This window comes from Martes martes (genome assembly GCF_963455335.1).
Source record: "Martes martes genome assembly, chromosome: 8".
NCBI classification, from domain to species: Eukaryota; Metazoa; Chordata; class Mammalia; order Carnivora; family Mustelidae; genus Martes; species Martes martes.
The window spans coordinates 44,814,388-44,841,907 of record NC_137895.1 but is presented as its reverse complement, the minus strand read 5'-3'; the positions used below and the strand labels follow the sequence as shown (position 1 = coordinate 44,841,907).

The following is a 27,520-nucleotide window of genomic DNA, read 5'->3' as shown; positions in this document are numbered from 1 at the left end:
ATCATGATCTGAGCTGAAACCAAGAGTTGGATGCTTAACCGACTGAGCCCCCCAGGAGTCCCAACAAATGTAAAGTTTTATTAGTCTAGGTTATTTGATGAATTGATCAGGTATAGCACTAAATATTGATATTAAAGTACAAAAAATGTTCTAATAAATTTCATTCAAGTTACTAAGAATTTTATTACAGATTAAGGTCATTTGAATTATTTTTGATTTCACAAATTAAAATAACATAAAATGAATTAGCCACTTGGTATCTATGTTAATAACTTCAGGGAGTTGATTAGCTTATCCTTGGAATTCTTCCAGACCGAATGGTATTAGAAAGTTTCTTTAAGAATTTAAACAGAAATTGATTTTGTTTAAGATGGTTAGTCAGAATGCATTTAAAAATATTCTGAATTACATTTTATCAATTAAATACTGTAGTGCCTTCATTAGCTTATTACTAATGTGTCTGCAAAATATTAGTGAGTCCTTGTGATGGATGTGAGGAACAAGTGTGTGGTTATCAAAGAAGATTGGCAAATTTGATTTCATTGAAATGCCTTATCAGCCTGTCAAAAAAATTAAGCAGAGAAATAGAGAAAAAGATTCTCACTGCCAGAGTCGAGATAGGATTATTGAAAAAGATGAAGAAGCTATTTTCTGTCAGAAGCTTAAAATCTCTGGAAAGGATCCTGAAGTGACATGTGGAAGAGCGGGAATTAGTTCCTGTTAACCAGCAAAGGACAGGAAGTAAATCTCCCTTACTAAACAATATGCTTCACCAGGTTAGAGACTTTCTTTTACCCTCATTTCTCAGAATTTAACCTGAAGTATAGCATCTGTGAGGTGTTCAATAATAAAACTCCAGTCAAAAGTTAACAAAAAATTATGAAATGAAGGTCAATAGATCACTTATGAAAGATGATAACAGTTTCTGTACCTATATTAGGGACTCATTCATTGACTTAAAAAGGAGATTGAGATTTCAAATATATGCAGCCACACTGGGTTAAGTGTTTGAAGGAAAACTTAGGGAAAGGTGTCAAGAAACCCTAAAAAGTAAAGGGAAGCTAAATGATATGAACATTTTAAGAGGGTTATATGAAAGCATATGGCATATGGTTATTATTCACAGTGATTTTTTGGGCTGCTAGAATCAGAATGAGCTATGTAATTAGACAACCTGTTCGTAATTATTACTGTGATTGGCATTATTTGAAGCACATTCATGATTGTTCCATAAGACCCAGGATTATCATAATTAATGAAAACATGAGTGACTAATTGATGATAACTTCTGCCCTATGAATACAATACTGCTATACTTTTCAGGTTCTTGAGTAAGTCTGCAGAAGGTTCATAATTTACTTGTATATAATGAAGTACTTTTTGTGTTCCATCTTAGTATTTTCCCTTAGCTGTGCCACGTTTTAGATGATATGAGACGTGACATAGTCAACTCGTGTGTTACAAATAAAACAAGGGAGCTGAAGGATATAGTCACGGGAGAGACAATTTAACCCACTTTCTCTGTGTTAGTCACGTTTGAGAATATAGCTGTTCATAGAAACCTGTACAGGGGGTTATTTGGGGTTATGAGAGGCTTACAAAGTCATCTGAGAGAGGCTTATAGAAATATAATTGCTTTTTTAGTTTATGCATTGAATAAGGCATCTTAGAAATTTGTGGCTTGGCAGGGGTTGAGATGTGGTTGATAGTTAAAAGAAATAAGAACATATAGAACTCATTTTAGTTACTTACTGTAAAGCTTTTGTGAAATCCCAGAATAATGGAATATCACTAGAGATCTGCCTGGATTATTGTGTTTATGTATCATTTTCTGTTAAAGGTTATGCAAACAAATATAGTAGTAAAATTTTCAGTACAGTGCTTGTTTCATTGTAGGCGTTAATGGTGATATTTTAAAAATTATTCTTCAATGGCTACTATATATGTGTGTTTACACAAGTTTGATTTTAATATAGATGGAGCGCTTTAACAAACTGCCCATGAAAATGATTATTAACATCTTGGGCATGTGTATTTTAAACATGAGATTTTAAAATGCTAATTTTTAAGATACATTGCTATAGGGAAGCACCATTTATTTTCACTAGCTCTTTAGTTTTATTTCATCCATCCATATGATTTAGCTGTCTATAAAATGTTAACTAATCAGCTAAATAATGACATACTATTTCACAAGTACATTTAGCTAACTTTCAACTGAATAAAATTTGAAATACTTTTGGACATTTTAGAACTTTGTAAAAGTAGGACGACAATATAAAACTGCAGAGTAAAATTCTTTTAATATTTTAGGAAACTCGGAATCCAAATAATTTCTAATTTTTGCAAGTATGGCATGGTGTTATTTGTTTACAAAGATAATAATTGCAAAGTTACAGAGACACCATATCGACACAAATAAAACCTGATTAATATTTTTCCTCCATATATTTGCTTCTCTTTTTTGAATTCTTAATTGTATTCCTCTGCTTTAACCTTTGCCATGGTTTGAATAAGTTGCAGAGAACAAGACTGAAAAACCCAGACTATGCAAACAAAGCTCTATCACTTGTTCTAGTCTTGTGTAGAAAGGCGCTCAGATTAGGAAAGCTTTATGCGGCATTTTGTTGAAGGTGTGAAATCTTAAAGATCTTTATCCCATGGTAGAATAGATTGCAGAGGGGTAAAACATAAATAACATATTATATCTTATTTCTTTGTATTGACAGATCAATTGAGATTGAATGGACTCAGTCATAGACGCTGAAAGCATTTCTACCCATAACCTTACCTCTATTCTCTACTCCCACAGTACTTTATTTATGCTACTAATACTTCACTCATCAGATGGCACTAATGATTTGTACACTTATCTGTCTCCCTTATCATAATGGGAGTTGCTTGGGTCCTAGCTGTGTTTGTTTCCCCAGCCTCTAAAGGATATCACATATTCAAAGCAATTTATAAACATGTATAGAATAAGACTGCATTGTTCAAATATTTAATGTCAGATATTCTTACTGATTTGATTCCATGAATTAGAAAAGTACCTTTATCTATATCCAACAGGACATTGTGAACATTAAATATTTCACCAAGACACTGCTTTAAACAAATGAAAATACTGAAAAAGGAAATACTTGTGTCTATTTGGCTATCTGTATATGTATCTACATACATATCTATATAGGTCTTTGTCTGTAGTTATGTCTAAATCTGCATTTAATTCATACATCTTAGAATTCCAAAGTAAATATCTTACTGATCACCAGTGATCATCACAAAGTTGAATTGTATTTTAGAGAAATAATTGTTACAGTGTCTTATGAGGACAAAGATAATGTCCATACTGTGTGTTCTTTACACATGATTATGCAATTTTGTCCTCTATTTGTTGCTCCTCACCCTAGTCCACTTTCCACTGTTTATTCATAATCTCTCTAAATGTAGGTCTGGTGATGTCACTTCTTAATTCTAGCTTCTTCACTTGCCGTGGAGGATCCTTGATGATTCTGTTCTTGTCTATCTCTCTGTGATAGATATTTACCCCCATTTTACTCCCGGCCATCTGGCACGCAAAACTTGGTAGTCTCCCAAACAAGCCATTATATCTCATGACTTTTCCAAGATACCCCTGTCTGTTCCAAATGCCCTTTTCCGCTGTATCTGTCTAGAAAACTCAAATCATCCTTAAAGATTCAACACTGACTGTCTGTTCAGAGGCTGTTCCGGCCATCCCCCAGGCAGAACAAATCTCAGCCTTCTGTGTGGAGGCACGCTATCTCCTGAACCTACTCCCACTTTTACATACAGCAGGTGGTTTTGTAATATTTGTTTTCATCGTTGTCTCTCCTTTTACTACTATAAAATCTTTGAAGGTCAAGTCCATGTCTTTGTATCTTTTTTATCTCCAGAACCAGGCATACCATCTGGGATATAGCAGGTGCTCAATAAATATTTGTAGAACAAATTCTCTTATTTAATCTTCACAACCACCTATGTTTACAAATGAAGGTGAAGTCTAAAAATACTGAGTAACTTGCTCAAGGTCACACAGCTCATGAATGGCAGATACTTTCCTTGGCGTGTAGGGCACTTTCATCAACTTCGCAGGCACGTGCCTGCCTCTTCTCCCAGGAATACCAAAGAGCCATTTGTGTTCACATCCATCCTCCTAGAAAATTGGGTCCTCGTGGCTGCTCTGATGTAACCCGCTGATGCCCTGAGAATTGTTTTTTGCTGCTCTTTTCATGCCTATGAGCACCTCGCCACAACTTGAACTGGCTAAGGCTTGGCTGTCATCTTCGTCTGGTTTGATGTATCTGACTTTCTTTGATCTTGATTCAGATTAGTCTCTGTTTTTTTTTTTCTTTCTTTGCTGGTGACAGAGTCAAAGTGACTGCCTTGTATTGTTCTTCACTAAAACTGCTCAGACCTTTTGTAGAAACTTGGTGACACCCACCCCACCTTTCAGTAGTATCTCCTGTTTTCCTATGCGCATCCCCGCACCCCCAAGCCTGTGGCTGGATTAGAGTCTGACATGTCCAGGCAGAAGCCATTTTGAAGTGTTAAGGAAGGTAATTTGTCAAGTGTATCTAACGCTGCAGTAAGAATTCTTAATAACTCCCTTTACATGTATTACTAAACTCCAGTCTAGGAAATGTTAATACTGTAAGAAATAATAAAAAAGACTCGATTCTGAGGTTTTATTTATATTTTTAAATGGAATACAATTTACTGCCAAAAGTTGTTTAGCGCATGCTTCTTGGAGGCGGGCCTTTCCTTTCGGGTGCTGGTAGCATGTTGCTTTGTAGATGTTTACTGTCACCTTCCAGCAGCATGTCTAGAAGTGGTCTTCTTCAGTTTGCCCTCCAAAGCAAACTTTTTCCCACGACTCCCATTTCTTTCAGGAGCTTCCCCCCAACTCTTTAAAAAAAATTCCATCAAGTCATTTCTTTTCTTTCTTTTTTTTTTTTTTAAGATTATTTATTTATTTATTTGACACAGAGAGAGAGATCACAAGTAGGCAGAGAGGCAGGCAGAGAGAGAGGAGGAAGCAGGCTCCCCGCTGAGCAGAGAGCCCGATGCGGGGCTCGATCCCAGGACCCCGAGATCATGACCTGGGCCGAAGGCAGAGGCTTAACCCACTGAGCCACCCAGGCGCCCCTCAAGTCATTTCTTAATACTTTCCCTCCATCATCCACTAAGAGGACCAGGGCATGGCGGTATCTGTGTTGGTGGATTTTTCATTCAAAATATCTCTCAGGTACAGGGGTCCTTCACCAGCGCCTTGTTCTAATACATCATTGCCGCCTCCCCTCTGAGCACAACAGCCACTTTCTGCCTCCCGTCTCTGCATACATCAAGCCTCCCTGTATACCACAGATAAGTTAATTTTCCTACGACATTACTTTTATTATGTCATTATGCCTGCTACTGCCTATTTATTAGGACCAGACTCTTCCACCTGGTAACTGAGGACTCACACAGAGGAGTTTTTTTTTCATGTTTTCTCTGCCTGGAGTTGTCCTTTTTAAAAAAGCCGCTTCCCCCATTCATCTAAGTAACCCTTCATCCTTCAACAACCCGCTTTAATGTCAGTTCCCCTGTGAAGCCTTTTCTGAACTAATTAATCATTTCATCCTTTGTGTTTTATAACATCCATCATATTATAATACAGTTAGCTGTTTATCGGTCTTTCTCTTATGCTTTTGAGTTCTTTAAGGTTAGGATCTAAGTCTCTGTCATATATTTCCTCCCCAGACACAGCACAGTATCTGGCACAGAGGAGGAATTTAATACATATTGGTTAAATGAACGAATAAAAAAAAAATAAGGAAGCCTTTCTTTTTTTCCATGTGTTATTCTCAACTCCGAATTTATTCACACTTTCTTTACCTAGCTAAAAAGTCTTTTCACTATTTTCCAAAAAATTCAAATATAATGTATTTTTAAAAATAGTTCAATACAAAATGATATATTCGGTATTATTTGAACAGTTTAAATGTAGACACAGATGAAACGACTCCAAGAAGGGTCTATGTTAGAGTGTTTGGATTTATTCTTACTATTAACATTAAGCTTATTTAAACAAATTTTAAGGGCACCTGGGTGGCTCAGTGGGTTAAGCCTCTGTCTTCGGCTCAGGTCATGATCTCAGGGTTCTGGGATCGAGTCCCGCATCGGGCTCTCTGCTCAGCAGGGAGCCTGCTTCCCCTCTCTCTCTGCCTGTCTCTCTGCCTACTTGTGATCTCTCTCTCTCTGTCAATAAATAAATAAAATCTTAAAAAAAAAACAAATTTTAAAGTTCCACATTTACCTTATTGTGCTGCTTTTTGAAAATGATAGAATAGCTTATCATGGTGACCTTAAAATATGAGCTAGAATAAAACTGTTAGATATGCACCATAAATATATTATTACACACACACACACACAACTTTAAAGTTCCTTCAAGCATCAGAACAAATTCTATTTCTTCCATTAAACTTTGCATAAATAATTCTATTTTACAGATTTTTTTCCCCTTCAGATTTCCTTTGGCATTTCTAGTGTGTAAGAGAAAACCATTATTTTGTTCATTGTATCCAACTATTTTGTTTGATCTCTTACATCACATTAGAGCCAGGATTTCTTGAACTTTATTTTGAAACTTTCTCAGTCTCAGGTTCACAGTAAGCAATTAGTCAATACTTTGTAATTGTTGCTGTTACTATTATTGTAGTTGTGGAGGAAGGTGGGGGAGGGCCCCAGCAGGTGATGGACAAGCTAAGATCTTTTTTTTTGTTTGTTTTAATTTTATAGTGACACAGGTTTTTATAAAAAATTAGCAGCTTCCCTCCTGGAAACTCTTTGTAGTTTTGTTAAATTGGGTTTGCCTCTGGCTAGAATTTTCTTTTTTTCTTCCTTAATTTGAAGTGTTCTCTTTTCTGAATTTTGTGAGTGTTCTTCTGCCAGGCTTTTCTTTCTTCTTTTTTTCCTCTTCTCTTTTAATGCCTTTTTTTTTCTCAATTAAACAATGTCATTCTCTCCAACAATGTAGAAAATGAATCTTTTGCTAATGACTCAACATTACTAAATTTAAGCAGTTTCTTGAAATTCTACTGATGAGGCAAAGGTTTGTTTTTGTTTTCCTTCAGAAGCATGAAGCAACATATCACGTATAACTTATATATTCTTAAACAAGAGAATTTCATTTTCAGAAATTTACCTTAAGTTTCACTTTTGTAATTACTTGGCCATTCACTTTATAGCATTTAAAAATCACATTGTTAGAAAACCAAGATACATGCACTAAATTTTCATATTGATCAATATATACTTATTGGTGCTAAATACTAAAAATTAAGATTCGAATAAAACAGTATTTTAAGTTCAGTTTGCACTGTGGTTTCTATCAGATGTTTGAGTTATATAATGGAGTGGGCAGTTACTATTTAAAGAATTGAATATTATTTTTTCTTTGGAATGAAAACCACATCTTTAATTTGTATTTTGTATAAATAAAAGTGTTCATTGGTCAAGTTGAAGTATGATGATATATTCCAAGTTCCTACCCAATAAATTCAATATCAAATAGTTTTAATGTGCATTTTAAATTGAATGAGTAACAAGATTGCATAACTGCTTAAGAGTAATATTAACATGTTTATTTTGGAAATACACGATTTTCTCTTATTCTCTCAATCTAAGCCATCTGTCTTTTTATTCTTAAAATTTTATTTAAAAAAAAAATTATTTATTTATTTATTTATTTATTTGACAGACAGAGATCACAAGTAGGCAGAGAGGCAGGCAGAGAGAGAGTGGGGGAAGCAGGCTCCCCTCTGAGCAGGAAGCCCGATGAGATGCCAGGGCTCAATCCCCAAACCCTGAGATCATGACCTCAGCCGAAGGCAGAGGCTTTAACCCACTGAGCCACCCCGGTGACCCTATTAAAATTTTAAATCCCAAGGTCCAATCTCACTCTCCTTAATTTGTCTTGAATTTGGAACTTAATTTGAGAAGAAATACAGTACTAGTTTATGTCATATTTGTGAATTTGTTGTAAGTTTGAACTTCTCATCATGGGCTCTTAGGGTCTGATGCAGACTTCTGGGACCAGTTCAATCCCAGTTCAGTGGGACCATTGGTGTGAAACTCTCAGACCAAAAAAGGACTGAAGAAATTAGATCTGTAGTCCACAGAGTATAAAAATATGCTATTAGAAATAAACATGATAGTATACAGTTGGCTGGAGAACTAATTAAATTATTGATTAAACATACTAAATCATTGAACAAATGGTGATGAAGTAAGATGACTCTTTAAAGCCAGATTTAAAGAACACACATATATAATGTCTAGTTAACTATTCCTTTTTTAGCATATTTATTCCCCATTTCCATTTTTGTAAAAATCCAGGATTGGTGTACTCCCAGCTTGAAATTACAACTCACTCAGAAATAACACGCTGTTTATCTGCTGGCTCAGAACTAGAAGGCTCCAGGAGTGAGCTCAAAATTAGCTATAGCAATTTAAGTGTTGCAGTCTTTAATCTCGGTAATGATACTCCTCGAGTCTGAACTACCTAGGGGCTATTTAGCCCTCCTTATCTCTTGCAACTTCTTTCCTCTCTCCCTCCTCCCTCAACGAAGGCGGGAGGCCAGAGGACTAAGAGCTCCTAGCATTTTTGTTAAAACCCAAGCTGTTTCTTTAAAGCAGGCTTCTTAAAACGACAGAGAACTTTTTCTTTACAGTTTTTTCTAACCTAACAAATCAGCTTTTATCAGAGCAAATACAAAGGTCTGAACATCACACAGAATAGATGTCTGATGATTTCCTTTGTTTTCACAACTTTATGATAATGGGTCATTAATACCTGTTGAGCTCTACTTTATGTTCGTTATCCTGAAGTCACATATATATCCACAGATATTACAGTTTTATGTCAATTTGCCTTTTGCTATTTGTTGGGGTCTCTTGAGGTTCTTTAAGAAGATAAATGGTGTGTGTGTGTGTGTGTGTGTGTGTGTGTGTGTGTGTGTACTAGAGAGAAAATGAGGTGGGGGGAGGACAGAGGAAAAGTAGACAGATTAGTGAGAGAGAGAATGAGCTGTTGAAATGGTATTATCCGTAAATGGTATAAATAGCAAAATGGCACTGGAACCTGGAAATTTAGTTCTTATTCCTATGTTGTACTTAACGAAAAAGGTTATTTGGGACTGGAACTGTGGGCTGGATCCTGTAGAACACACAAACAAGCTTAGTCTATTTCACATAGGTGCCCACTATCTGAATTTGCTCTAACCGCTGTTAAAGCACCGTCCACTGTTTTTAAATCTATTTAAGGCCCATTGTAGCCCATTGATTTTGTTTCGTGTTGCACTCAAATCAACCACCTTCATTTCAGAGTAACTTAGAGGCATTTTATTTACTGGGCTTTCCTTGGGAGTTCAGTCTCACCACTGACGAGCATCGTCAATGAAGTAACACACATTCTGTTCGTGTTGTCCCATGCATTCTGTCATAACCATGAACCACCTATGATATTGCCCCGTCTACTGTATTGCAGGAAAAACAGAGGTTTCTGACGGATGTTCTGCACGAAGTGATGCTGCTTGATGGCTTGGCCAGTTCCCACCCAGTATCACAGGAAGTGCTGCGGGCCACAGACATTGACAGGGTGTTTGACTGGATCGCCTACAAAAAGGTGGGAATAGATAAGACCCAAGCGCCAACTGGATATTTCACTATCCCGGGGAAGCCCAACTATTTCATGCGAGATATATTCTCTCCATCCTGGCTGATAGAAATGGACTGAGTTAGAAAATATAGAGTCACAAGGTTCATGTCATTTTATGAGTTAGGGCTTTGCTTTATAAATCAGCAAGATGGAGATGAATGTTTGCCAAACAATGCATAGAAATGTTGGAAGTATTAATGAATAAATGTTTGGAGCCTTGATATGAAATTGCTGTACAAATGGTGTTGTGTCAATGTCAGTTTTTATTATTATTAATAGGAGAGCTGACCTAAACAGTGACAGATTATTTGTCATCAATGCCCCTTAAATACTTAACTTGTTTTGCTTGGCTGGTACAAATGGGTGTAGGCAGTGACATATGTATTTTATAAATATTATTTAAGGGACATTTAGGAGATTAAACATCTTTCTTGGATAGTAATCATGATAAGTGAAATTTTAATTTAATTTAAATTTAATTTAATTTAATTAATAAATTTAATTAATTTATTTAATTAATTTATTATATATTATATATAATATATATTAATTTAATCAATAAATTTAATTTAATTTAATTTATAAATTTATAAATTAATAAAATTTAATTTAATTAATTTTAGACTTTGACTGACAAAGATTTTGGACCAATGACTAGACACAGAAATAAGACACACTCTGAAATTTTTCCCATTGTTACGTGGATTAAGATTTTTCCTGTCTCTATCCCTTAGTTGTTCTCATTTAACATAAATATGTATATCTCTTTTTTTAATACTTACACCTACTTGGGAATTGTGAAAATAGTGTTAAAGTCTCGTTCAACTTTGGCGTAGATCGAATTGCATTTACTGGGATTTCCATGTACTTTATTGATTTAAGTTTTTAATTGATTAAGTTAATGTTTTAAGTTTTTAAAAGCTGTTGCTAACATTTTTCCTGATATATTCCTATTTACAACTAGAGGTGAAATAAGGTACACTAATTTAGATTTTGGTTTTGTACTCATGAAATGACTATCTCAATGACTATGAGTTAATATTATATATTATAATATGTAAAGATACAAATTGTGTTAGAAAATATCTTTTCAAGTCATGGATCTTTGCATTGGCTATAAAAGGGTTTCAGATGTTTTGGAAAAATAAGTGGAAGTATAGAATCATATTTAAAACATATGTTACTATATTTATGTAAAATATCAAAATTTAAAATATGTATTTTTTATATATGAGGTTTTCTTACTACATATTTTTAAAGTTCTTTGTTTGAATTTGGTGTAGTTAGTACATACTTTTATTAGTTTTGGGGGTAGAATTTAATGATTCATTAGTTGCATATAACCCTCAGTGCTTATTACATCAAATGCCCTCCTTAATGCCCATCACCAATTACCTCTTCCCCTAACCACCTCCCCTCCAGCAACCCTCAGTTTGTTTTCAGTGTCTCTTATGGTTTGCCTCCTTCTCTATTTTCATCTTATTTTTCCTTCCCTTTCCCTATGTTCATCTGTTTTGTTTCTTAAATTCCACATATGAGTAAAATCGTATGGTATTTATCTTTCTCTGACTGACTTATTTCACTTAGCATAATATCCTCTAGTTCCATCCACGTGATTGCAAATGGCAAGATTTCATAATTTTTGATGGCTGAGTAATATTCCATTGTATTTATATATCACATCTTCTTTATCTATTCATCAGTCGATAGACATCTGGGCTCTATTCCATATTTTGGCTATTATTGTTAGTGCTGCTATCAACATTGTGGGGGGGTGCCCCTTCAAATTACTATGTTTGTATCCTTTGGATAAATGCCCAGTAGTGCAATTCAAGCATGGGGCTTGAACCCACAATTGCAAGATCAAGAGTCACTTGCATACTCTACTGACTGAGCCAGCAAGGTACCCCCATCTCTTGCATTTTTGTTAGTAGCCATTCTAACAGTTAATGTAGTAATGTCTCATTGTGGGTTTGGTATGCATTTCCCTGATGATTAGTGATGCTGAGCACCTTTTTACATGGGTCATTTGATCAATTTTCTGTCTTCTTTGGAAAAAAATGTCTTGTCACATCCTTTGCCCATTTTTTTCCTTTGTCTATTTTTAATTAGATTATTTGTGGGGTTTTTTTGGCTATTGATTTGTGTGAGTTATTTATACATTTTGTATGTATTGCTCCCTTATGCAATATATATTTTGTGAATATTTTCTCCCATCTTGTAGGTTGCCTTTTCAATTTATTGGTTCTTTCCTTGCTGTGCCAAAGCTTTTAGTTTGATGTAGTCCCATTTGTTTGTTTTGCTTTTGTTGCCTGTGATTTTGTTGTCTTATCTAGGAATTCATTGCCAAGACTAAAGTCAAGAATCTTTTCCCTTATGTTTTCCTTTAGGATTTTTATGGCTTCAGGTCTTACATTGAAATATTTGATCCGGGGCACCTGGGTGGCTCAGTGGGTTAAAGCCTCTGCCTTCGACTCAGGTCATGATCTCAGGGTCCTGGGATCGAGCCCTGCATCGGGCTCTCTGCTCAGTGGGGAGCCTGCTTCCTCCTCTCTCTCTGCCTGTCTCTCTGCCTACTTGTGATCTCTGTCTGTCAAATAAATAAGTGAAATCTTAAAATAAATAAATAAATAAATAAATAAATAAGAAATATTTGATCCATTTTTAGTTAATTTTTGTGAATTAACTGTTCAGTTTCATTCTTCGGCGTACGGATATCCAGTTTTCTCAAGACCATTTGTTGAAGAGACATCTCATTGTGTGTTCTTACTGCTCTTGTCACAAATTAATTGACCACAAATGCTTGGACTCTCTGTTCTTTCTGCTCTACTGGTTCTTTGTAACCAGTTTTTGTTTTTGTTTTGTTCTTGTCTTGCCAGTACCATACTGATTTGATCCCTATAGCTTTGTAAGGTATTTTGTATCAGGAAGGGAGATACCTCCAGCTTTGTTCTTTTTTTCTCAGGGTTGTTTTGGCTATTTGAGGTCTTTAGGATATGGAGATCTCTCTCTCTCTCTCGATATATACTCTCAATGTATAGAAATATAGATATCTGAAAAAAGCCATTGGAATTTTGATAGGGATCGTATCGAAACTTTAGATCGCTTTGGTTGGTATAGAGATTTTCACAGTATTAATTCTTCCAATCCAAGATCATAAGATATCTTTGCATTTATTTGTGTCTTCGTCAGTCTCTTTCATAAATGTCTTATGGTCTCAGTGTAGAAGTCTTTCATCTCCTTGGTTAAATGTATCACTAAGTATTATTTGCCTTTGATGCTATTGTAAATGGGATTGGTTTTTAAATTTGTCTTTTAGATAGTTCATTGTTAGTGTATAGAAACACGATTGATTTCTGTATGTTGAATTTGTATCTTGTAATTTTACTGAATTAATGTATTAGTTGCACTTTTGGTGGAGTCTCTAGGGTTTTCTATATCATCTACACAAAGAGATAATTTTACTTCTTCCTTTTTGACTTGGATACATTTTATTTCTTGTTCTTGCCTGGTTGGTTTGGCTAGGATTTCCAGTACTGTGTTGAATAGAAATGATGAGAGTGGGCATCCTTGTCATTCCTGATCTTAGAGGAAAGGATTTTAACTTTCACCACTTTGTATGATGTTAGCTATGGGCTTGTCTTCATATCTATGTATCTTTAAGTACTACTGTATGCTTTAAGTACCACTAAAATACTGTCCATCCTGTGTGTTTTCAAGTGATGATAGATCTACTGGATTTTTCAAAGAAGATTTTACAAGAAAGAAATTTTAACAGCTATACTGAGATATAATTAAAATACAGTAAATTGTTCATGTTTGAAAGGTACAGTTTGATATAGTCTGACAAACGTATACACAGTGAAAACATCACCACGATCCAGTTAATGAGCATATCTATCAAATGTTTTCTCATGCCTCTTTGTAATCACTTTCCCATTTTTACTCTTTCCTCCACTGATCAACTTTGTCACTATCGATTAAATGCATTTTCTAGAGTTTTATATAAATGAAATCATACACAGGTACTCATTTTTGTCTGCTCTCTTCCACTTAACATAATGATTCTGAGAATCATTCATGTTGTAGAATATATGGATATAATACAATTTCTGCATTCTCCTGGATATTTGGGTTGTTTCTAGTTTTTATCTGTTACAAATAAAGCTGCTATGAACATTTGTATGCAGCTCTTTGTATGTATATTTGCTTTTATTTCTCTTGGGTAAATACCTGGAAGTGGAATGTCCAGATGATATGATAGGTATGTTCAATGTTTTAAGACTGGTGATCTGTTTTCCACTGTAGTTGTACCATTGTACCATGGTATATTCCTGCTGAACCTGTATCAAAGTTCTACTTTCTCCACATCTTCACCAGCATAAACATGTTATAATCAGTTCTCTTAATTTTAGATATTTTAAAATATATAATATATGATATAATATAATATAATACATAAATTATAAATAAACACATTTTATTTATTTGAGAGAGAGAGAGAGAAAAAGAGAGCATGAGCCAGGGGTTTGAGGGGAAAGAGAAGCAGACTCCTTGCTGAACAGGGAGCCAGCATGGTGCTCAGTACTGCGACCCCAAGATCATGACCTGATCTGAAGGCAGACGCTTAAATGACTGAGCCACCCAGGCACCCCTAATTTTAGATATTGTAATGGTATCTCACTGTAGTTTTATGTTACGTTTCTGTAACAACTAATGATATTGACCAGTTTTTCACTTGCATATTTTCCCTCATGTATCTACATTATGGAAGAGTCAGTTCAAATCCTTCACCCATTTTTTTTTAAAATTTGATTGTTTTATTACTGAGCTTTTTTTAAAAAAAAGGTTTTATTTATTTATTTGAGAGAGAGTGTGAGCAGGGGGAGAAGCAGAGGGAGAGGGACAAGCAGACTCTGCGCTGAGTGTGGAGCCCACTGTGGGGCTCAGTCTCAAGACACTGATATCATGACCTAAGCCAAAATCAAGAGTTGGACGCTTGACACACAGATTCTTCATATACTCTGAATACAGATTCTTTATCAGATATATGATATGCAAATAATATTTTCCCCAATTTGTGACCTGACCCTTATTTTTATAATGGTGAATTATTTCATAATTTAGAAATTTTGCATCTATGTTCATGAGGGATATCAGTCCGTAGTTTTGTTTTCTTATAACATCTTTTTCTGGTTTCATTATCACTATAATGCTAGCCTCACAGAAACTATTACTTTTTTTTTTTTTTTCAGTTTTCTGGAAGAATTTATGTACAATTTATGTTCTTTTGTTGTTGTTGTTAAATATGTGGTAGTATTTACCAGTATAGCAATTTAACCAATACAGCCTGGAATTCCTTCATGGGAAGATTTTTGACTAGTAACTTAATTTTTAAAATATTAGCAGGTTATTCAGGTTATTTAAGCTTCTTGAGTAAGCTTTGTAGTTTGTATCTTTTCTAGGATTTGGCTCATTTCATCTAAGAAGTTTAATTTATTGGCATCAAGTTGTACATGATATTCTCTTATCAGTTAATAACCACAGAATCTCTAAGAATGTCACCTCTTTAACTCCAGATATTGTTAATTTTTGTCTTGTCTTTATGTAGCTAGAAGTTTATACACTTTATTTTCTGAACTCAGGCCTTTGATTTAATTGATTCTTATTCTTCCTTTCTTTTTTTTTTTTTAATATTTTATTTCTTTATTTGAGAGGGAGAGAGAGAGAGAATGAGAGGAGAGAGGTCAGAGAGAGGTCAGACTCCCTGCAGAGGCAGGGAGTCTGATGTGGGACTTGAACCCAGGACTCCAGGATCACGACCTGAGCCAAAGGCAGTCGCTTAACCAACTGAACCACCCAGGCGCCCTTGCTCTTGCTTTCTATGTCATAGATTTCCTCTCTAATCGTTACTATTTTCTTCTTTTTTACTTTGGATTTAACTTACTCTTTTTTATGGTTTCATTAGGTGTAAATTCAGGTCATTATTTGGAGACATTTCTTTTAGTTCAGATGTTTATTCCATACATTTTCTCTTAAGTGTACTGCCTAAAGTATGCCTCAGATTTTGATATTTTGAGGTTTCATTTTCAATCACTTTAGGATAGTTTCTAAATTCCCTATTTGATTTATTAGTTGCCCCATGGGTTATTTAACTTGTGTTATTTCATTTATGAATATTTGAAGATTTTCCAGAATTTTTTTTTCCTGTTATTTATCTCTTATTTAATTCTGTTGTGGTCAGTTAAACATATTCTGTATGACTTGAATTTTCTTAGAGTTGAGGCTTGTTTTATGGCTTAGAATTTGATGTCTGCTAGTAAATGTACCATATGCTCTTCAAAAGAATGTGTATTCCACTGTTGTTGGCTGGAATATTTTATGAATCCCAAGTAGGTCAAAATGGTTGATAGAGTTGTTCAAGTCTTTTATATCCTTACTGATTTTCTGTCTACTTATTCATCATGCTTTCTTGACGAGCCCTCATTGTTTGGATTCACTCACATCATACCGAATCAAACATCTAAAAATTCAGTGAAAAATAGTGGCTCAGGTACTGTTGGACTATCTGAAAAATAATCTTCAAATGTTAATTTGGAAAAATAAAGATTAGAGCAATTTGGCTGAATTATCCGGGACTTTATTTTGAGAACCTCTGTATCAGGCCTTGATGTACAGCTTGTCCCTTAGTCTAGGTCTCTGTTTGGCTTCTCTCAGGCTCTTCCTATCAGATAAGTTAGTTTGTAGATAATATGCAATAACCAGTTTAACTTTGTAGGTAGCACAGGTAAACCATGTCATTCTGGGATGTATGACAGTTGATATAGATAATTGTACAGGCATAAATAAGATCAACAGTTAATGTTATTGTACAGGTATAAATAAGATCAACAGTTAATGTTTGTTGCATGCTTCTTGGTGCCAGGCGCTATGCCAAACTTTACATTTATTAACTCATTGAATTCTCATAATCCCCGTATTGTATGGTAATTTAAATGATTCTCATTTTAAAGATGAGGACATTGGGTCTAGCAATAATATGTTTCCCAGGAACTTAAGTTCCAGAACCATTGTTCTTAAACACTACCATATTTTATCAACCAGTGTGGCTGGAGCATTCATTCAGAATAATCTGATAAGCTTCTGTTCCTATTCCAGGGACTGTGTGCTAAGTACTAGGATATAACAATAAGGCACAACCTAACTCAAACCATCTTGAACAATAAAAAGGAATTTGTTGACTGAATAATTGATAAATCTGAGATGTAGTAGTAGTTTTAGTAATGGTTGACTCCAGATATTTTAACAATATCATCAGAAATCTATCTTTTATCAGCTTCTTAGCTCTTTATCTCTATTTAGATTATTCTTAGGTGACCCCAAAGAAATTAGTCTGGTAGAATCTTCAACTTTGTGATCTAATGAGCTCAGAGAAAGAGCAAACTTCCTTTATCACAACAGAATCTATAACTGTTTCCACAAAGGGTTATGATCACTACTGGCCAATCCCTGTGTCCACAGGATGAACAATTCCTACAGATATTCTGACTAGATAGCATGGGTCATGAGCTCATCCTCCGGCATAAGAGATAAATCACATAATTAATAGGCCCTTGGGATCACCTGAAGGAGGGTTTCCAAAAAAAAGGAAAAAAAAAAGATAGCTAGAAAAAGTAATGGATGTCAACCTCAGAATTTTAGGTGTTATGATAAAAATATGTACAACGTATAGCTGCCAGGGAAAGGGGAAGCAGAGTGACAAAAAGACAAAGGAGGACCATTCTATCGAGGAGGTTTAGAAAAGGAAGACCCTGTTGCTCCTTGATTGATTGGAACATCAAATTCAACATGGTTATAGAACAGCGAGTGTTTGGGACAATAGGCAGGCTGAGGAGATAAGCCCGTAAGAAGTGGAGGACCTCTTGTGCAATACTAAGAAGTTTGATCTTTATCCAGCAGGCTGAGAAGAGCCAACAAAGAGTTTCAAGTAGTGGAGTAACATAATTAATATTGTATTCTAGAAGGAATATTCCTAGAGGTGTGAAAGGTTAAAATAATAAAAGGTTGTAATGACTAGAGTTGTAGTATATAAAACTTATTATTTTTTCTATTGTAGTATGTGGTACTTAATAAAAACTTTTTGCTACTCCTTTTCTGTGCTCTATTCCCTGAAGATCCCTGTTACTAAACAACATTAACCTCTGCCAACAATCAACCTCTCATTGCATCGGTGCTTTGTTGGCTTATCATGTCTTGTAATTATTTCTTTAATAATTATTCAAATTATTCCCATTTCTGTTTTTTTGTTATTCCTCCTGCATAGTAATTTCATTACACTTTAAATAACTTTTTTGAATAGAAATATATTATGGGGTAGAGAATATTATACAGAAATAAATGTTAGGAACCAATAGACCAAATACTAATTTTTGTAGATTTGAATTTAAGAACTGAGTGGTTTTGAATAAATACTGAGTGATGTTCAGTACAGATAGTCTCAAAGCCAGGATTTAAAGAAAGATAAACTCTTAAAATTGCATACATATTTTTAGAATGGGAAGAGAAAAATGCGAGAGATAGTCTATTAAAAAAATTACATTCCAGTGAAATAACAATTTTCCATTTTAATAGTAATTGAAAATGTAGATGCTTTTTCCTAAAGTATAGTGGAAACAGGAAATACTGTCCATAGATAAAATGACTGGAAAAGATGGATTGAGATAGTCTCATTGCTCTAAAAGCACAAAGGGAAATAAGAATCAATGACCCAATGACCTGGATGATGAAAGTGAGCAAATGCTCATTAAATTTACATATGATGCCAAATTGAAGAGAATTGCTACAGGCTTGGGAGAGAGAAAGAGATTGCCGAATGACTTCAGCAAACTTAGACAGTATCGTTTAAAAGCAAGAACGCTTTTGAACAATTCTTGTATCAAGGCTGATATATTTTATGAAAATCCTTGTGTGGCTAACGAGGAAAATGTGTACAATTTCCATCATCTTTAGAAATAGATATGAAAAGGCCAGTTATTTGCATCTGTTGTCCTTTCTGATAACATGTTTCCCATCTACTGTATCGTGTCAGCCGGGCCGCGATCAGAACACAGAGAAAGCGCATACCAACTCTACAAGCAGAGCAGGTTGTTTCTGCAGAAAACAAAAACATGACGGTCACTTCCTTCAAGAATATAACTCAGTCATAGACATAAAACATATGAAATAAAAACAGAGATTATACTAAGACTAATGGTAACACACATCGCTCACTTAATGAGCACTTACTATTTACAAGGCATTTTGTGAAATGCTTTGCAGGTATTATCCCATTGATCCCTGATAGAATACTTGGAATGTAAGCATTTCTAACCCATTTTACTGATGAGGAAACTGAAACTTAAGAAATGAAGTGATTTCTACAGGGTCGGACATCTAGCAAGTGAACAAGCCAACAATTTGAAATCAGATCTATAACACTTTTCACAAATAAATATATTTTAACGCAGGTTATGGTATGAACCATCTTAGCGGATGACCAATTTCAAGTTCCGGCCATCTTCATTTCTCTCTTTCTGATCTTTTTTTCAGGAAACCTTACTGTCTCTGCTGTCAGAATATTTCCAGTATTTATACTTTCTCATCCCCCCTGACTTCATCTCTTATTACTGTCTTTTCACTCATGGTCCTCCTGTTCCCCCAACTCTTTTGCTTTCCCTGAAATCCAACTAAACTCCCACACTAGGGTGTTTGAACTGGCTGTTCCCAAGGTAAAGACTGATGTTCCTCCAGATGTTACCATGATTCTAACCCTGTTTTCCTTCAAGACTTCACAGCAATGTCACCTTCTCAAAGAAGGTGTCCGTTTTAACATGTCAGCTGACACCCTCTTCTTTTTCCTCACTCATTTCTCCTTTTCTGATCCACTTACTGTTTGGGGCTGTTTAGGGATCACCTTCTAACATGTTACACAATTTTCTCAATATTGTGCTTACTATATTATCTGGCTTCCTGCTTTCCACCATTGAATGTGAGCTTCATAAAGGGAGGGGGTCTCTCTGTGTTTTTCATTGTTTTCCAGTACTCGTTATACTGCCCGCGTATAGTAGGCACTCACTAAGAATTTCTTGAGTTGAATTAAAGCAAATGTAAGGGAAGTGATATAAACGAAACATTATGGTGTTTCAGAGGGAAAGATCCCATCTGTTTATAGGAATTAGGAAAAAGAGTTGGCACTTGAAATAGGATTAATGAGTTTCAGATATATTCCATAAGAATTCCGGAGGGGGAAGGAAGATTGTGTTGTCCAATCATCCTGGTTCCTAATGGGTTCTGTCACATGTGGCCTGACCCCTGAGCCCTACACCTCGTGGGACCCCTTTCCTGTGAGCTCAGCTCTTCTCCTGCTGTCTCTGCATTCTCCTGCCTCAGGCACATTAGCCTCCTGCTCGACGAGTCTTTCCAGCCCTCGCTCTTCTAAACAGATCCTTCCTCACAGCTTTGGTTCTTACTCACAGTCTACTACATACACACCATCAAACGAATACAACTGATGACTATTTTGGCTTCTTCTTTGACACATTTGTGCATACTTTATTGTATAGTGTGCATAATATATATATGTATAGCTTTGCTGTGCATCTGGTGTATTATATATATTGATGAACTATAGCACTTGTGGTTACTTCTGTCCAAACAGTTGGACAAGAGCGTTTGGGTCAGGTTCATAATGGCAATATACTATTAGTAGGAATAATAGTATTAGTTGCTCTTTGAGTGTCTGCTTTGCCACTGGACATCCATTTAATCATCTTTACTTTCCCACTTCTGCGAGGTGGGTATAATGATCTTCACTTTTCATAAGAGTAAACAGAGGCCCAGGCAGTTTAACAGTGTTCACAGGATCTTAGGAGTCAGACCTGGGTTTTACATCTTGTTTCTAACTCACGTTCCTTCCACTTTACCAGGATACTTTCTTTAAGTAATTGCCTATTATGTCATTGTTTCAGTAGGAAGTATGGTTTGGGTTATATATATATATATATATATATATACTAAAGGAAGGGATTGTTCCCTGAATGAAAAAGTACAGTATTTTTAAAATAAATAATGGACTGCTATACACATAAAAAGAAGGGTTATGCAATCTGGAAGTAATAATCACTGGTTATGATCATCTCAAAAAGAAAATATGGACAGTTTAGGAGATTGAGAAAAATTAAGCAGAGGAGAGAGGCAGAGAGAGGGATGAAGGGTGAGAGAGAGAGAGAGAGATTGATTTAGAAACAGCTGGAGATAAATTCTATCAGAAAAAAGATAAAGAACTTACATATGTCCAGCCTGGAGGAGAGAGGGCAAAGAGGTGACTTAATAATTGGTTCTAATATATGAATGCTCATTATAGGAAGGCTGCTCACTACTTCTCTGTCAACATCAAGGTCTGAGTAAGATAAATAGCCTTAAATTACAGGAAGAAATTTCAGCTCCATCTAAGAAAGAATTTCTTGACAGAAAAGGGAATGAAACATTTCAGTGTGAAATACCAAGGGTTAGAAAATCTTCATTCTCTGATATTATTTAAAAATAAAATTAAGAACTTGCTCCCAAATTAGCAAAATAATTGAAGAAGGGCACTAAAAGAATTCCTCCTGGGTCTTGACTTCATAGTATATCATAATCAAATAATATAATATAAAATTTATAATCTACTAGAAATTTATTTTGTATGCCAATCTTTATGTATCACTCAATTTCTTGAATATAATTGTAGAAGTGTAAATGTAAAGGCTGCAAACTACTTGTGTCTCAGGTAAAATGGGGAAATTTAGAGATAATTCCCAAACATCTCTGAATCAATTGTTGATATCTGTAAATAATTATGGAAAGAATATCCATGATAGAACATACTTTAGAAATTCCTTCCCTTTATTACCATGAAGCTTATCTTTGTCCTAGGCTTTGAATTACCATTTTTTCTAGGCCAGAGGTGATTTTAAGAATATCATGTAAAGGAAATGCCTTTTTGCCCTTGCAAAGAAAATGTACATGGTGGGAGGAGATGACTTTATTGACATTTTTCTGATAAATGCCTTTAGCACTTCCGGGTAAATTATTAATTTGTGCAATTTGCTGATGGAGGCATGTTTTCTTTTGCACATGTGTTTGACTGACTCATCACCATCTGGCTGATGGTTCCTTTCTCTTTTTTTCTTTCTCAATTCTTAAAACAGCTTGCTTTTTTCTTTTGAGTCACTTGTACATCTTCTCCATTAGCTCTAAATCTATGATTTAGAGTTACTTGACGAAATTGAAAGAAAAAGTACATATTTGTGGAACTAAGTCACAGGTTCCTCCATCATGTAAGGAATGGATTAATCCCACTGGAAGGATTCTCATACTCACCTGCCCTTCTGTGTCTCATTGTTTTGATATTAACTAATGGTTCAGTATATTACTTTTGAATTCCTCTGCTGCACAAACTTTCTGTGTTTTTGACTTTGCTGAAATGTTTCAGAAGGTACAGTGTTGGTTTTGACTTTATTTATTTATTTATTTTGCTTTTTTTGTGAAAGCCAGAGGGGTGATCACACAATGTAAGAGGCTTAAGGGTCAGAGCTGTGTAACTCCAACTTGTAGAACTTGGCTATAGGAAGATTGTGCTTCTGCAGCTTTCTGAAATACTTTCACAACTACACTTGTTCTGAGTGTTTTGTTTATGCAAAAGACTAATTCTAATGACTTTTGCCATGGTTCACTCATACCAGACTTAAGAAGTAACCAAAATTAAGAACAAAAAGTACCATTTTGATTAGTGTAAATGGGAATATAACAACGAGAATTCCATTCCTATAAGTTGCTCACCATGTTACTATATGTGATTTTAATTCCATTAGGTGAGGAGGCAGCTATAGTGCATCTCAGAAAGAAATGGGCTTCTCTTAATAGAATAAGATCAATTCAGTCAGTAGGCCTGTGAATCTTAAAATGTTTCATACAAGATATTCAGGGAAAAATAGCAATTGAAGATAAAAACCAAAAGGAATTGGGAATCAGCCAATGCATAGTCCCCTGGCACATTGGGGATTGCAATGTTTTGAATAGGTTTTCGGAATAACAGCAGGCTTCTATGTTGGTTAGAAAAGGGACAAGTGAAGTTAGGAATAAATTAAGATTTAAAGGATAAACAAGCAAGGCAACTGGAATTAAAGGTTGACATTGTGACAAATGAGAAGCACAGGAGAGGGAAAAGGAGAACAGGAATAAAATTTCCTTTTCACAAAAAAGAATGTTTGGAGAAAATAGAGAATAAAAACATTCACAATGTAATTTTTGTTTGTGTACTTACAACAATGGAATAGGTTGGAAGAGGTTGAACTGAATTGAATTTTCATGGAGAACAATCCTGAATGGGCTGTGTTGTAGCATCTGACGGATTCACACCTTTTTCCTCGACAGAGTCACCCTCCATTTTTAATCAACCATACGTGGTATATTTAGATAATATAAAAATCTTTAAGAATGCTAAATAGTTACCAGTGTTGCATGCAAAGTTCAAAAGAGTTATTCCCCAGTTACCCAAATGACCCCTAGGGACCCTTTTCATTACTGTTCCTTTTACATGTGAACCCAGAGATTCTCTCATCTTATTACTAAAAAAAATGTACCTTCTAAGTATTAAACAATGTGCCTCTATATTCATCAAAAACTTTTATATAAGTCTCAATCAGAGTTTTTGTTTCAAATAGGCCGAATGGTGTCACTATGCTGGGCTGATACAATTCTAGTCAAACAAATAAACAAAAACTCTTTCTGTTTGGCCCATGTCGGCTTACTGAAGGTAAATATGCTATTTCCTTTGAAATAATGAAAATAGTTCTTTGGGCACACTTTCACAGATGTTTTCATGGATTCTTTCAGTGGGGGCTAAGGGCCATTCGATGACCTACTGAGAAAATTATCTAGAGACTACATGTTTTCTATATCTTTTATCATTCATGCTATTGCGTATTTCCTGGTAGCACTGAATCAAGTTTTTGATTTTTCTGCTTTTTAAAAAATAGGATGTCTTACAGCTTTTTTGAGTTGTCTTTATGTCAGTATTAGAAGGCTTGACCGTGATTTCATACAACATATTCTTACCTTTAAAAAAACAGAAAGATTAAAAAAGTACTGAAGCTGCCTTTTGTCTTGAGGGCATTTTTCCAACTGGGAGAATTTGAGCATACTTTTCAGGGTTTCACAAAGATAGGAAAAGAAGACAAAGCCTAAGGTGAGAAGTTTAATGGGAGGCCTCCCACAAAGCCAGGACCTTAAAGATCTGTACCCTTAGCACACAGGTGAACTAGAAATAAACCTATCTCCTTCCTCGGGGGACTGCAGAGAAATTGTCTGTTCCAAATTTTCCCCTGAAAATTTGTGACCACAAGTAACACTTGCATGGCATTGCAGCTCAAATGAAAATGACCTTGGTATACTTAAACCTCAAGACAGGATTTTAATTTAAAATGCTTGTTCCTGCACTAGAGGGGTCCCCAGATGCCAGATGGAAGCTAAAACAAATCCTTTCTAGAAATACGTGCTTTTGTATCACATCTCAAAAGATTTCCACAAATAAATCCCAAGTAAAAAGAGCATCTCGCAGTCAAAAATCACTAATCATGCAAGGAACCAAAGTCCTGTGAATCTGAGATAGCTAAAACAATTGAGAGCAGAATCATTCATGCAAATAATGAAAACATTGGGTATATGAGACACAGAATATAAAATGGCATGTTAATAAATTTGAGGGAATAAAAAGAGACTTGGAAATAAAAGCAAAATGCAAGCAGATTTTACATACAACCAATGAGGATTCCTAGAAATGAAAATGTAATAATTACATTTAAAAATACAGTACATGGAGTAGATGATTTATTACAGATTAGAAAGAGCTGAAGAGAGAATTGTAAACAAGAAGATAGAACTGAAGAAACTATCCAGAGTATGGCACTGAGAGACAAAGAGATGGGAAATTCACAAGAGAGGTTAAGGGACAGGAGAGAGATTGAAAAGTTGTAATCATTGGTCAATACATATACTCAAGGCTTAGCTTCACTTACTTTTTCCATCCTTTGTTTCTTCACCAAATTATTGCTTCTTAGCTTGAGGAATTAACAATTTTGCCTTAAACAAGTGACAACATTCTTAGAGCTCTGTGTTTGATCTAAGATTTTCTTTTTCTTTTTTTTTTCTTTTAAGATTTTATTTATTTATTTGAGAGAGAGAGATCACAAGTAGGCAGAGAGGCAGGCAGAGAGAGAGAGGAGGAAGCAGGCTCCCCGCCATGCAGAGAGCCCGATGCGGGACTCGATCCAGGACCCTGGGATCATGACCTGAGCCAAAGGCAGAGGCTTAACCCACTGAGCCACCCAGGCACCCTCAGATTTTCTTTTACCTAACAATTTTAAGCTATCAACAAAGCACTGTTTTGTCATTTCTATTCTCTTTTATTACCATCTTGAGTAAAATAAAACAATGATACTAATTTAAAAACTAAGCACGAAGTATACTTTCTATGTTAATAGCTATTATGTATTGAGTGCTCCCTATGTTCCAGGAATATTACATATTACATTAAGCTGAAGTCTAGAATTGTTATTTATTTATTTGTTTTTGGCTCAAGCTTATATAGCTCATGAGTAGGAGAACCAAAATTTCAACCCAGCCTACCTGACTCCAAATTCTGTTCTCCAACTGCCTGATCACATAGTCAAGTAGATGCTGACTTACCTAGCAGAGAAGGTTACACATTTATTCAAATAATTCTGCCTTTCCTCTGACCAATTATTTAATCTCTCTTTTAAAAGGACCTTTAGATACAATTTTTTGCCTAAGAAAACCAGTATCATTATTTTATCGTTCTTGAAGAGTCTACCTTGATTAGGTATTTTTATTTTTGTTGTCCTCCTCTTCTCAATCTTTATTTTACCCATTTAGCTCTTCTTTGCTTACCCTCTTCTACATTTGAGCCAGTAATCTACAGACCCTCAGAAACATTCTATGCCAAGACTGTCATGGAGCTGGAAGACTCTAAGTAGAGAGGGGCATTAGCTGGAGTGGAGCTGTGTGGACCTAGGTGACTCAGAGAGGCATGGCTAGGCTTCCATAGAGTAGAACTCATCCAGAAGCCAACCAACTGGTGCAGTGGAGATGTGCATTGCCTCTGTGCTATAATTTTACACAAGGATGCAATTAGCTCCATGCCATAAACATTTCTGGCCTACAGGAGAGAACTTTTGGTATGTATCCCCCTGGTAAGTACTATAAGCCAAAACAGAGCAATGATCAAGCAGCTGAATGTCTGTGTTTTGCTTACGCATCCCCCAAACTGTTTTCCGGCCCTACAGTTGTAAGACGAAATGTGCAAACATTTAATGCTACATCATTTTCCTTCTGGAAGGGCATCAGTCCCAGCAGGAACTTCATGAGTAAATTGGAGCAGTTTGGTCACATTCGTTAAAGAGTAAAAGCACGAGTAAGTGCTCTCTAATATCTAAAATAGTTTTTCTAGTTTGAAATGAGTGTGATGGTAGTGTTGGGGAAAGTTAGCTGTTTAAAGGTATTTATGTCTGAAATAATAACCTCATCTAACACTCTATAACATGATGCACCAGTCTCTTCTCTTTAAGTTATTTATGTATATTAAGTCATTTAATCCTTACAACAACCACATGGTACAGATGCTCTCTCCATCCCCAATTTATGGATGGGGAAACCTAAGTAGTAACTTAACCAGCATCTCAAAGTTACTAAGTGTTAGGGTTGGGATTCATACAGTGATGTTTCTATCTGTGCCCTCCATCAACTATATTAGACTGGTAATCCTTCAATTTCTTTTTATGTTTACAGAACATGTTGAACATAAAACATGAAAAGGCACTCATTTCATTTCTAGCAGAGCTCTTAGATTTTGACATTATTTGTAAATATCAGCTTCACCAGTCCTTTTTAGAGACAAGGCTTTGACGTATCCTAGTTATTACCTCGTTCAATGCCTTATAGATAGTGAACACACAATAATGCTTCTAGTTTAAAGAAATTTTCACAGCTATTTATTCTACTCTCAAAACCCCAGAGATAAGGTGGTAATGCAAATTTAATTTCTCTTTGTTTCAGATTCCTAACAGTATCTTTTTGAGACATTTTTTTTTTTGATTTTAAACATTTGGGATGCAAAAGAGAAGTGAAGATGGCTCTGTACCATTACACAAATTTATGCTTTATTAAATGCTAGTATTCCCTTTTTAAGAGTTCTTTAGGTTGAATTATTCACATGTTCCCTAAAAAATAACGCAGAGTGAAACTTCTTTTGCTTGTTCTGAATTACCTGCCTCGAGCATTATGTGATACTCCCTTGTTCTGAGATCCTGTGATTCCTTAGACAAACCTGATGAAAAAGTTAGGAACATTCAGAGCATACCCCTCACCTCAGAGATGACGGCCATAGAAAACAACGAGCATCCCTGTCTCAGCATCCCTTGTTGCCTCTCTCAGACACAGTCCCCAGTCTGACGGGCCATTGATCTGCCTCTTTACGGCCTTTTTCCCCTAATTCCACTCTTGTTTACTTTAAAAGCCAGATCTTTCACTATTTTCCACTTCTGCTTGAGAAACCATTTTTATAGCTCTGGGACCAAATGTTTTTCATTTGCTCATTTTAATGTCTCTTTTCAGGGACCTTGTTGCCAACTGAAACCAGGATGCTGCCAGAGGAGTATGGGAGAAATTTGCTACCAGCCAAGCACACTTATTTTCTCCCAG

General features: G+C 35.4%; 1 protein-coding gene across 1 annotated transcript in view; it reads left to right on the top strand.

Annotated features, from left to right (window-relative positions):
• The window catches only part of TRHDE (thyrotropin releasing hormone degrading enzyme), a gene marked incomplete at its 5' end in the record, with an annotated part of 379,638 nt that overhangs the window by 212,845 nt on the left and 139,273 nt on the right, over positions 1-27,520 (top strand). The window contains one exon of the mRNA XM_080811630.1: positions 9,554-9,691. Coding sequence (XP_080667756.1) covers positions 9,554-9,691 — 138 coding nt within the window. The remainder of the gene's footprint in view (positions 1-9,553; positions 9,692-27,520) is intronic.